This window comes from Manis pentadactyla, chromosome 1, assembly GCF_030020395.1.
Source record: "Manis pentadactyla isolate mManPen7 chromosome 1, mManPen7.hap1, whole genome shotgun sequence".
NCBI lineage: Eukaryota > Metazoa > Chordata > Mammalia > Pholidota > Manidae > Manis > Manis pentadactyla.
This window is the reverse complement of record NC_080019.1, coordinates 170,008,851-170,020,237: the sequence shown is the minus strand read 5'-3', so window position 1 is coordinate 170,020,237 and position 11,387 is coordinate 170,008,851. Positions and strand designations below refer to the sequence as shown.

Sequence of the window (11,387 nt, the reverse complement as noted above, 5' to 3'; positions counted from 1 at the left end):
GTCCTTCCCCTTGTCCTCCTTTTGTTTCATCAGATTCAGAGGGAACTCACTCGGGCTGGGAACATCCTTCCCAGCACTCCATTTCCACCCCCCTGGAGCTACAAGGACCCATGAGGAAAAGATAGGATCACCTGATGGGGCCCTGGAAGAGATACACCATTGTTCATTCCTTTCCCCTTCCTAATAATAAAGCAGCAACCCATAAAAAGTAGTGTGGCTGTTTATAATTACGGGAATGACATCAGCCAAAGAGGGAATAATAAAGGACATAATATATTGGAAAGGGCTTGTATATGATCTTTCTGAACTGGGCTTAACACCTTTGTCAACTCCCATGATACTCATAATCGTAATGAGGTTGATGAATGTGGGTAAAATTGCAGTATTTCCAGAATCTCTCACCTGGCCTTAGTGTATCTCCATATTAATAAGTATTTCCAAGATATCTAAGCTGGCCTGTGCATACAGTAAAACAACAAATTTGACTGGATCTATACTGTTGGAATTCAACCAAGAATTAGGAGAAGTGCAAGTTGTAGCGCTCCAAAATCTTACAACTACAGACTATTTACTGTTAAAAGAACATATGGGATGTGAACAGTCCCCAAGAATGGGTTGTTTTAATTGGTCTGATTTCTCTCAGGCTGTTCAAGTTCAGTTGGACAATATCCACCATATCATAGATAAGTTTTCCCACAAATGCCTAGGCTGCCTAACTGGTTTTCTTGGTTTCACTGGAGATGGCTGGTAATTATAGATCTGCTTTGGTTATGTAACTGTATTCCTATTATGTTAATGTGTGTATGCAATTTAATTAGTAGTTTAAAACCTATACATGCTTAAGTTACTCTACAAGAAGATATGTCAAAGAAATAATCAATCTTCCCATGTTTTCTTCCATCTGCTACTCCTATAGCTTTTCTTCTTCCTTCCTAATTACAACCCTTAAATAGAATTCGTGCCTCAAATCGAATTTACCGAGTATCATAATTCTTCCAAGTGGTAAAGATACTTCAAGACAAATACTGGGCATAAAAGCCACAGGGCATAAATCTGCAAAGAAGTAAAAAGCTAACCTTTTCAAACAATATTGCCTCTCTCTCACTTACCAACTTCACATTTCCCTGTATGGCCCCGGAAGATGACTGGTAGCCAGAGACGGGTAAGATTCCTCAAGGGAGGAACAACCTAAGACAGGCACAGTCGCAGGAGGGCCATCAGGTGAGAAATTGGGGATCAACAGAGGTGAGGCTTAGAACCTCACCCCCCCTGTTTTGAGAGAAATCTTCTGCATCTGTGGATGTTTTATTGCCCTTGTCTAGCTTGGATTAACACTTAGTCTACAGGCACACAGCTGATCATCTACATTTGCTCTCTTACAGCACTAAACTATGTTTTCTACCTTTATCGTGTATCTACCTACCACTTCAGCATTTTATTAAAAATAATAATAAGGGAGAAATGTGGGATTCACATATAAATCAAGTATAAAAATCAGATGAATATTCATATTTGACCTGATTGTTTATAGTTCATAATGCATGAGCAAAACCAAAAGTTTCTGTGATGACTGCCTTTGTACTGTTCACCATGTAACTTATTCACTATGTAAGAATTTGTTCTCCATGTAAGAACTTGTTCGTTATGCTTCAGAAGATTGGAGACTGACGAGAATTAGGCTTGGGGTGGATTAATGATTGTGCATTGAGCATTGAGTCCCCTATACAGAATTTTATTGTTGTTAACAACCATCTGATCAATAAATATGAGAGATGCCCTCTCAAAAAAAAAAAGTATTTCCAAGGAGTGAAGAGAAGTAGTCCATCTCCATATCAATAGGTAATTACAATGGGGAGCAAGGGCATATCTGGATCAGAGAGGTTGGGTGGAGTCCCTTTTTGCAACCTGGTCATGAGACATGGGTGAGCAGAAGTGGATGGTTGCTTGTAAGCAATAAACAGGTTTCTCCCACTTTATTTCTCCTTTGACTGATTTCTATTTCAAAGTTAATTGGCCTCAGGCTGGAAATTTATTTTCCCCCGGAGTTACAATGAAGTTTCCTAAAAACGCATCTGCAAACAGAATGTCCTCTGTGTTCAAGAATCACTATTATCCCAGCATCTGGGAGGGCTATAGCCATTGCCAGAGTGGTAAAATACTGTCTGTCAGGGTTCCCCAGTGAAACAGAATCAATAGGAGATATATTGATAAATAGATAGCTGGATAGAGAGATAGGATTTATTATAGGAATTGGCTCACATGATTATAAAGGACAAAAAGTCACATGGTCTGATCTGCCATCTACATGGAGACCCAGAGAAGCTGACCTGCAGTTCCAGCCCAAACCCAAAGTCCTGACAACCAGAAAAGCTAATGATGTGATTCCGAAGCAAGTCCCAAGGCTGGAGAACCAGGGTCACTGATGTCTAGGGAGCAGAAGATGGATGTCCCAGCTCAAGCAAGAGAGCAAATTCATCCTTCCTCTACCTTTTTGGACGGTTCTGGCCCTCAGTGGATTGAACGAAGCCCACTGCTTTGATGAGGGCATTTTCTGTACTCTATCTAGGGATTCATATGTTAATCTCTTCCCAAAACTCCCTCACAGACACACTTAGAAATAATAATGTAGAGAATGTAAATGGTAAAACAGCTTTCTGGGCATCTCTGCGCAGTCAAGTCAACATATATAATTACCCATCACTGGCACCTCATATATGACATAGGAGCATCTTTAGAGAACTGAGGCTTCCTGGAAGCAGAGCAAGATACAGGGACATGGAGGAGAACTTGGGCTTGGAAAGGAACCCTAGCATCCTTGGTCCCACCTGCCTCTCATTTCCTGTTGGACCCTGGGTTAGTCACACTCTCTGTCTGGGCCTGGGTTCTGTCGCTATAAAATGAAGGAGTTGGATAGATCTATAGCTTTTCCTTTGGCTCTAAAAGTATGTTGTCTTTGTCACCAAAGAATTCTTTTTATGACAAGGAGAAAGACTGCGCTTTTTTTCCCTTCCTACAATTTACATGTTCTTTTGTTTTTCATTTATATGTAAATGTATAAGCCTTTGACCAAAACAAAATAACTATCTCTGGGTCACACCTCAGACCTTTCATCACGAAAATGCAGCTTGAGTTCTGAAACAAAAAGGGAAAAGAAACCAGGGACGACCTCATCCTGATATACCGGTCGGGTCCTAGCAACATAGGGAGTACTGTGGGGTTGGCCCAGAGGGCAACCAGGAGAGGTGATCCCACAAGGAAGTTCTGTTTTGCATAGGTGTCCATCTACCTCTAGCCTTTGTTCTTGAAGAAGAGCAGATGCTCTGTGTAAGAAAAACACAGTTTTAAGGAGGTCAAGAGGAGAAATGGGAAAATCCTGGACTTGAGAGTCATAGTACCCCATTGAAATCCTGAATGCCCTGCTTTGTATCCTTGAACAAATCACTTAACATCTGTGAGCCCCAGTATCTCCTCTGTGAATGGGAGAATATCAACTCAAGAGGTTTGCTGTGAGCAGTAAGGAAGATAACATGCTGAAGCACAGAAGTACTGAACAAATAATGAAAGAGGATTGGGACATGGGATATATTAAAGACAGAACAGAGAGCATACTGTATGCATATGGTGCGAAAAAAACCAGTCATGCATTCCCCCTTTAACTTTTTCAGTGGACACATGTGAAAGCTGGGGCAGGAGAGGGGTTTCAGATGGAAAATACTGAGGACTTCCCTTTCCCTTACAGAGCTGATAGTCGGGCTGGGAGATGAGGCTTACAGAACTGAAGGCCTGAGCCAACCAAATCCCTAGAACCCTAGTTGTTGCTGCCGTTATGAACAAGGGAAGCCAGAATGGAAGCCCCCCATCTTTCACTCCTGAGAGTCTAGGATTCTAAACAAGCAAGTTTTTATGGAAGCTTTGTTTCTTGGCCTGGCCCTTGAAGAATGGCAGGATTAGGATGTGACCACTGGGGGCAAGTGGGAAAGCCCACACAATTGGACAGGGTCAGATCATGACAGGCTGAAAAACTCATCAGCCCACTTAGTCTTGCTCTGGTTGGCCTTGGGGGCCATGGAAGGTTTTTAGTCAGGGAGTATCCCCTTGGAGGTAACTTGTGACAGTATGGCCTCGTAGCAGTGAATGGTGAAATTAAAGGAGGAGAGGAGTGGCTGGGGACTAGAGGGGACAATGGCAGGATGGGTGGCAATCGGCCTTGAATCATGCCTCTGAGCCAGTCTCCAGGTCTTATTCATGTCTCCCTCAAAACATCTCACCCCTGTCCCTCTCTAAATTCTATCATTCATCTAAGGAATCGGTTTTCCAGTGGACTGCCTGGAAGATGGGTGCCCTTGACAGAGGCACAGAAGTTGAAATGGATCACTAGTTTGATTGAAGATCGATAATAAATCTGGTTTTTGACATGTTGGATTTGTGGAAATGGCTGAATGTTCAGGTGGAAAAGTAAAGTTGAACTGACTTTTTCAACATGACTGGAAGTGACTTTTCTACTCAAACAACATGAAATTGTAGTCTAAACAAAATCAGATCAGGTTAAAAAAAGAAAAATTGAACATACTCTGTCACTCTTTTTTGAGGTGTAAATGACTACATGGGAAACGGAGTATATTTGCATAGTTTGTGTTTTCTTCAGCTGGGAGAATGATAAATGGGATTGTGGTAGAAGTGTTATAGTGTTATATAAGTTTGTTAAACCAAAATAAAAATAAATGAGTAGAAACTGGAAAATGCTGTGTATGTGGGTATTTTCGGTTTTGGGGGTGATTTGAAAAACTCATATCTGTTATGTAATTGGATTCTATGAAAGGATTTATGACCAACATAAAGGATTCTGGGATGGTTCTAAGCAGTATCTTTATTATTTGGAAGGTAAAGAGGCTTTTAGAGGGGATCCATAAAAGCTGGAGGGAAAGCCTCACCAGACTTCTGGGCTTCTGATGTCGGTCATGAGGGACAATTTCTTCATAAAAGAGACCTGATTGTTTGCCCTGTATCTCAAATATTGCGTATCTCTCATCCCCCTATCGTTTTGGTTTCTCTGCCTTTATTTTTATCTCCCCCCTCTATTGAAAACAACTATAAAGCAGTAGTTATGAAAGGGTTATGAAACTTCTATTTGAGGCAGAGATGATAATGTGGTTTGGGAGGGAAGGGAAAAAGGACTAAATAAAAGTAACTCTAAGCTGTTAAGAAAGAGACCATTAATAGCAACATCTTGATTTTGTTAAGAGGCAAGCTGAAGCCACCCGAAACAGGCAGGGAGCAAGGTGATAATAAGAGAAAATGTGTTTCTCAGACAAAGGAGCCGACAGCAGGGGACAGCAGTTCAGGCAAAGCGGCCAACATTAGGGAGAGTGTGCAGAGAGGATATGCAATCCCTCTGAATCATACTGGCAGAAGCACAGGCTGTTTGAACTCCTTGGCAACTTAAACCTGGTCTCAAAGTGGATTGTGAGGAATGAGAACAAAAGAAAAGTTCACTCTGAGTTCCTCTTGTCAGAGCAGGGGAAATTGCTTTGAGGCCAGCACTCAAAGATGCTAATGGTAGAAAGCAGAATGGAGTAAAAGAGGAAAAAAAGTCAGGTCACTGGGAGCTTGCCTGGCATTAAGTGAGATAAAACCGCCACTGATGAGACATTTAGCCGAGGTCCTACCACACACTGCTGGGCCAGTCACTTCTTATCCAGTGCTCAGCTGGCTAAAATGTAAAGATAATGCCTCAACGGCTCTGAGAACATCTGTGCACTCGACAACAGTAACTGAGCCCTCACTATGTCAGCAAGGACATTGCTATTAATGCTAGAAGGAGCAATAGCCCTTCTCTCCTTGCACCAACTGGTTTTGTGAGTCAGAAGGGACCACTGGAGAATGAGTACTGGGCAGTCACTGCTGCCCCTGGAAGAGCACAGCTCAGGAGAAAATAGGGTAAGATGTAGAAGAGCCAAAGTGGGAACTAGAAAGAAATGTGTCTGTGTAAACTCCTTTAAGAGGGAAGACACAGCAACTGCTATTGTTTTTCTCCAGGCTTAAACAGTTCTCATCCATATAATACGTTGAAGAAGACCATCGAAGCATACCTTCCCTTGGGCAGATTTAGAATGGTTCTGGGAGTTATCTGGGGATCAGGCCATGGAGTTGGGACGACATAGGGATTAGCTGCAGGACCAAGAAACGATAGGTGCTTTTTCTATGTATTCTGAGGAGTCATTGAGAAATTTAGAAATGCTAAAGATGCCAAAGGCTTCCCTTCAGATTCCAAACCAAAGGCTGCAAACTAGGTGTACCTAGGTTTTGTTTGGCTGGCAAGAGTATTTTTTAAAAATTGATCTAGCATTTGAAAATTCTGAGACTTAACCTGAAAATCCAGACTTTTGGCTTCTCTGAGAAACTGGAAGATCTGACAGCACTGGGCGCACAAAGCAGCAATTAGCAGAGGTGGGTAGCAGCTGTCCCATTTAGGTGGGACGCCTGCTCTCTAGTTCGACTGTGTCTACCACTCACATTGGGGAGACTGTAACTTGTTATCCAAACTAGATCACTTTTGAGAGTAAAAGGGGGTGCTGTTAGTAACTATGCCTGGACCCAAGATATAAACCAGGTCTGTTGGGGGCAGTGAGGACGTATTGTTACCCTAATTCACGTTGCTGACACTGGGCTTGCTTTTCTTCTTTGCCCACTGCTGTTTAGGTTATATTGTCATAAATTAGACACTCTCATGAGTAAGAAGAGAAGGAAAAAGGTATAAAATGACGAAGAGACCTGAAAGTTGGAAAAAAATAAAGAAATGACAAAGAGTATTAAAATGAATGCCAATTACACCAAACCAGGTAAAGGCAGAGCATTGCTGGTGGCTGGCTCAGCATGTAAGTTTGACCTTCCCAGCTCCCTGCCCTACACAGCATTGTCAGTTTTAATAAGCTGTGATCCCATAGCTATGAGTGAGACTAATCAAACTACAGAGAGCAGCCTGTTCCTAATCAGGCAGGCATAGGATAATCATTTAATTTTGTGGTTTCTCAGTGAGCTCCAAGCTGCCTCAACAGAAAAAAAACATCCTAGATGAGATAGTGGCTTACACACTCTAATCTTAACCTTTTGATGGTCTTTATTTGAAATTTTTATTAAAATGCTTTAATTACACAAATATTTGGTTTTAAATGTTTTAGAAGAATCTTTTCCCTTTTTCCCAGAGAATAATGGAATAGCCCTCCTGCAAGGTGTACAGGAAACCTCAGACCCCTGTGGGCTACCCGAGTCCACTTGAACTGACCACAGCCCCAAACCCTCTCAACACCACTCAGATGTCATTACAGTCCCTACCCTGGGGGCAGGGTGGATTTGGGGATATGGAGTGGCAACTCACGCTGAGCACCTACAGACCTACAGGTGCCAGTGTGGTAATGTGGGCTACACAGCCAGTGCCAGTGACTCCCCACAGGGTGGGAGCCAGGGCCAGGCTGCAGCAGAGCTCCAAAGCACCTGATGCCTCCAGACCAGAAGACCGCTCTGCTCAGTCCTTGCTGCTTTTAGTTCCTTCAACCCAGGAACAAGGCATAAGAAAAAAGCTACTTTGCACAATGGTCAACTGTTGAGTTTTAGTTAGATGGGGCTAAAGTCTAACCTGGGAGCTGACTAGTGGTAGGCCCAAAATACTAGACCTTCCAGAAATTCCTGGTAGGCCCTCAGACAGGCTACTCAATCTTCCTGAACCTCTGTTCTTAACACAGGAAAAATAATACCAACACCTCACAGCCATGCTCTGCAGGTCAGTGACATAAATAGGGAAAGCATTAACAAAGGTGCCTGGCACATTACAAATGTTCCATAGATTGTGGTCATTATTTTTATTATGTGCTAACATGGCCTTAAGGCAACCTAATTACGTAATTTAAAAGTCAGGTGCATCACTGAATCTCCTGCTTGGATTCTGAACTTAGTGTGAATGCACTTAAAACAGTGACTACAGATGGAACAAATGTAGAGAAAATTTTTTCCAATGGAGAATATTTCTGGTGCCATGGAAACTTAATATTTTGATTAATAGACTCACTACTATTTACTGTAAACAAGAATATATATTTTTTAATTTAAAAAGTTTATTGGCTATTGACTTTGATATATTTAAAGAAAAGAAACATTTTTTCAAACGTGCTAATAAGAAAAAGACCTTATTCCAGAATGTACTGATAAGAAAAATGGATGATGCTGGGAAGAATTTTCTGTTTTGAACACAGATAAAACTCATAAATTTTATCTGGACTCTAGGATATTTACTAGTACTCCACCAATGGGTTTGGCATTCAACAGGAATATAAACAATATACACAAGCCCAATCCAGTGTATTTCAAAACAGTCAGATCCTTGAGAACAGAAACTCTGTCTTTCATAAGTACACTTACCTTTCATAGAGAAAAGGTTATGTGTATCTTACTCCTATAACTATTAATAAAAGAAGACCATCTAGATGGGCACCCAACAGATAAAAATACAGTAACCACATAATAATTAAAAACAATGTTCAGTAATGCCCACTAAAAAGAACAAACAGCAAAATATAGCACAAGAATGTAAAACAAATATCATTCACACTCTTACCATCAAAATACTGGCATCTTTTTGGTCCTGTTGGTTGTTTTTATAAAAACTATGTGTGTACACATGTGTGTATGTGTATCCTTATAGAAAATTTGACAAATACAGAAAAATACACAGAAAAAAATCACCTGTCATGCCACCAACACAAATGTCACTCCTTTGGTGAGAGCAGAAAAACTCACAGAATGAGAAATGATCTGAGAAGCTCTTCCCAGCCTCAGGAACACTGATGCCAGTTCACCTAACAGTTCAAAATCCACAGGCCAAACTTCTTTTCAGGCTCTCAGATATCTCTACCGCTGCCTGACTCCCAGTTCCACTGCATATTTTTTATCAGGCCAATAGTTATCAATAAACAAGGACACATGTAAGGCTAAGACCCTAAACAAATTTTTGTTCCCAAATTAGAGCTGGATGGAATCTTACAAGTTCATTTAGGCCTATCCACCAAGCCTGTCTCTGTTTATCCAGGAGGAAACACTCAGGGAGAGGGCAAGTGATGTGCAGAACGACACCTAATCTCCTAACTGGCAGACCACGGCTCTGTCCAAGGGAGCACATGAAGGCATCTCCCCAAGTGACAGGGCTACAGTTATTATGTGGTTACTGTTAATGAGCCTGAGGGCAGACAAGAGTGGATCTGTATAACCAAACAAAAGCAGCTAGGCAAACTTTTGGCTCCTAACAGGCAATTAATTGCATTGACTCCTAGGGGAAAAGTCACAAATAGACCATGTGGTCAAATGCAGGGAGTATGCCCTCGGCCAGCTGACCACAGGGCCGAGTGGGAGCACCACATTCCACGGAGAGGCCAGACTGGGGGAATCACAGAGCCTCTTTGACCGACTGCACTGCCGGGCAGCCTAGAAGGCAAAAGGGTCTGAAAGTGGCCCCTGAGAACACAATGATTAAAATCAAACTCTTGCATCAGTCAGATTCCTTCTCCAGTCAACAGGTACGTGTCCAGAGGTCACGTTACTCACAACCAATCATCTCCCTTCAAGAAGGAATCCAATTCAGTGAACCCTCAAATTCTCATCACCTCTACTTCAAGGCTGTCTCTTCACATTGAAAGCTTTCAACGTTGACTAAAGGAGTTACCATAGCAATATTAAAGGTCACGGTTCAATCTTCCTGATCAATACAGGTTTTAAGTCACCAGAAGAAATCTCCTTAGCATCACGTGCACAGTTCCTTGTTTGCATAGACCTTATTCTTAAATATCAATGACTAAAACAAAGATAGTTTCTTCTTCTCCTTTTCCCACATTCTGACAGTTGTATGGGCTCCATGTGAAGAGTCAGATGGCCGTGTGCCAGGTCTCATGACACCTGCCTGTGGATGACCTCTTTCAGCTGTGCCAGTTTGTCACTTTTCAGTGCTTCCCGGATGGAGAGGAAAAATCCAAAGTAGTGTTCAAAGTTGTGCATCATAAGCAGGACCCCAGCCAAGAGCTCGTTGGTCACCAGCAGGTGGTGTATGTACGCGCGAGTATGATTCTTACAGCAGTAACAGGCACAACCTCTCACAAGTGGATCAAAGTCCTCCTGGTACCTGAGAAAGGCAGTCACAGTGATATTCCAGATAGTGAATGAGGAATACACAAAACCCACAACCTAGGCTTTACTCTGCTGTGCACAGCCAATAGTTAATAACGTCTCTGGCAAATATAGTGCCGAGCACCTGCTTCAGACGGCAATGTGATCAAAAGCTGACAGAGCACAGTGAGTCAGGAGACTCGGGAGTCTTCCGCTGGGGGATACACCTTCTAGACTGACACTTACAAAGGAGCATCAAAAGAGTCACATGGTCACTCCCTCAAGCTGAGCACTGTTAGTCACACTGGAAGGGCATACAATGTTAGGAAATGCTGTTCTGATGAATGGTGCTTGTCTCCCCTACACCACCAGACCTAGTACCAGAAGACATGGTAGACCTTTCATAGCATAGCTTTTTGCACTTTGCAAAGCACTTTTATATACACGGTCTCATTTAATCTTTACAGCCCCCTTGGAGTAGGCATTGTAATAGTCATTTTACGAATGAAGACTTCTAAGCCCCCTCAAGGTGGGCTCCAGGGTGCAATGCCTGGATTTGATTCCTGGTTCACAACTACTTGGGCAAGTCATTTAACTTCCCTCTATGTCTTTGTTTTTGCATCCGTATTGGTAAGAAGGTAGTAATGGTACCTACTTAGTACAGGTGTTGCAAGAATTACATGAGTTAATACAGTAAAGGGTTCAGCAACTGCTTGGCACATACTAAGTATGTGTTACCTTTATCAGCTATTGAAAAAGAAGTCAAATGACTTGATCAAGGTCACATAGTCATGGGCAGTCTCCAGAACTTCAAGTCTAGTACTGATAATAAGAAAACTACAATTTCCAATTAAATCTATAATGTAAAGAGAATTTAATCATCTATATCACCCTAGCATTTTAAAAAGAAAATAGATCTCCTTGGCAATTTCTCAATAAGTTAAATGTGGTAAACATCACCATTTTAGGCCTACAATCAAGAAGCCCCTATAGAATATAGATAAGAACTAGGATTTCCATATTCTTTCATATATTTTCAAGTCTGTACTGTACTACTACATAGACATAAAAAAGTCTGAATCCCTAGTATGTTCCTTTACTTAAGACCAAAAACATCCCAGGAAGAAAGTATAGGTCCCAAACTCACAGCAAAGCCATTCATTGGATCACTGATTATTACCACTTTGGGCCAAATACAAACTAAGAAACTAATCTTAGCTCATTCTTTATAGGGGCAAATA

The 11,387-nt window shown here is 41.8% G+C and overlaps 1 protein-coding gene across 3 annotated transcripts in view; it reads right to left on the bottom strand.

The window, feature by feature from the left end:
* Positions 1 to 1,794: 1,794 nt before the first annotated feature.
* The window catches only part of QTRT2 (queuine tRNA-ribosyltransferase accessory subunit 2), a 34,183-nt gene continuing 24,590 nt past the window's right edge, over positions 1,795 to 11,387 (bottom strand). For all 3 annotated transcript variants that reach the window (XM_036883508.2, XM_057502806.1, XM_057502802.1), the window contains one exon: positions 1,795 to 10,162. In XM_036883508.2, coding sequence (XP_036739403.1) covers positions 9,931 to 10,162 — 232 coding nt within the window. In that variant the 3' untranslated portion in view covers positions 1,795 to 9,930. The remainder of the gene's footprint in view (positions 10,163 to 11,387) is intronic.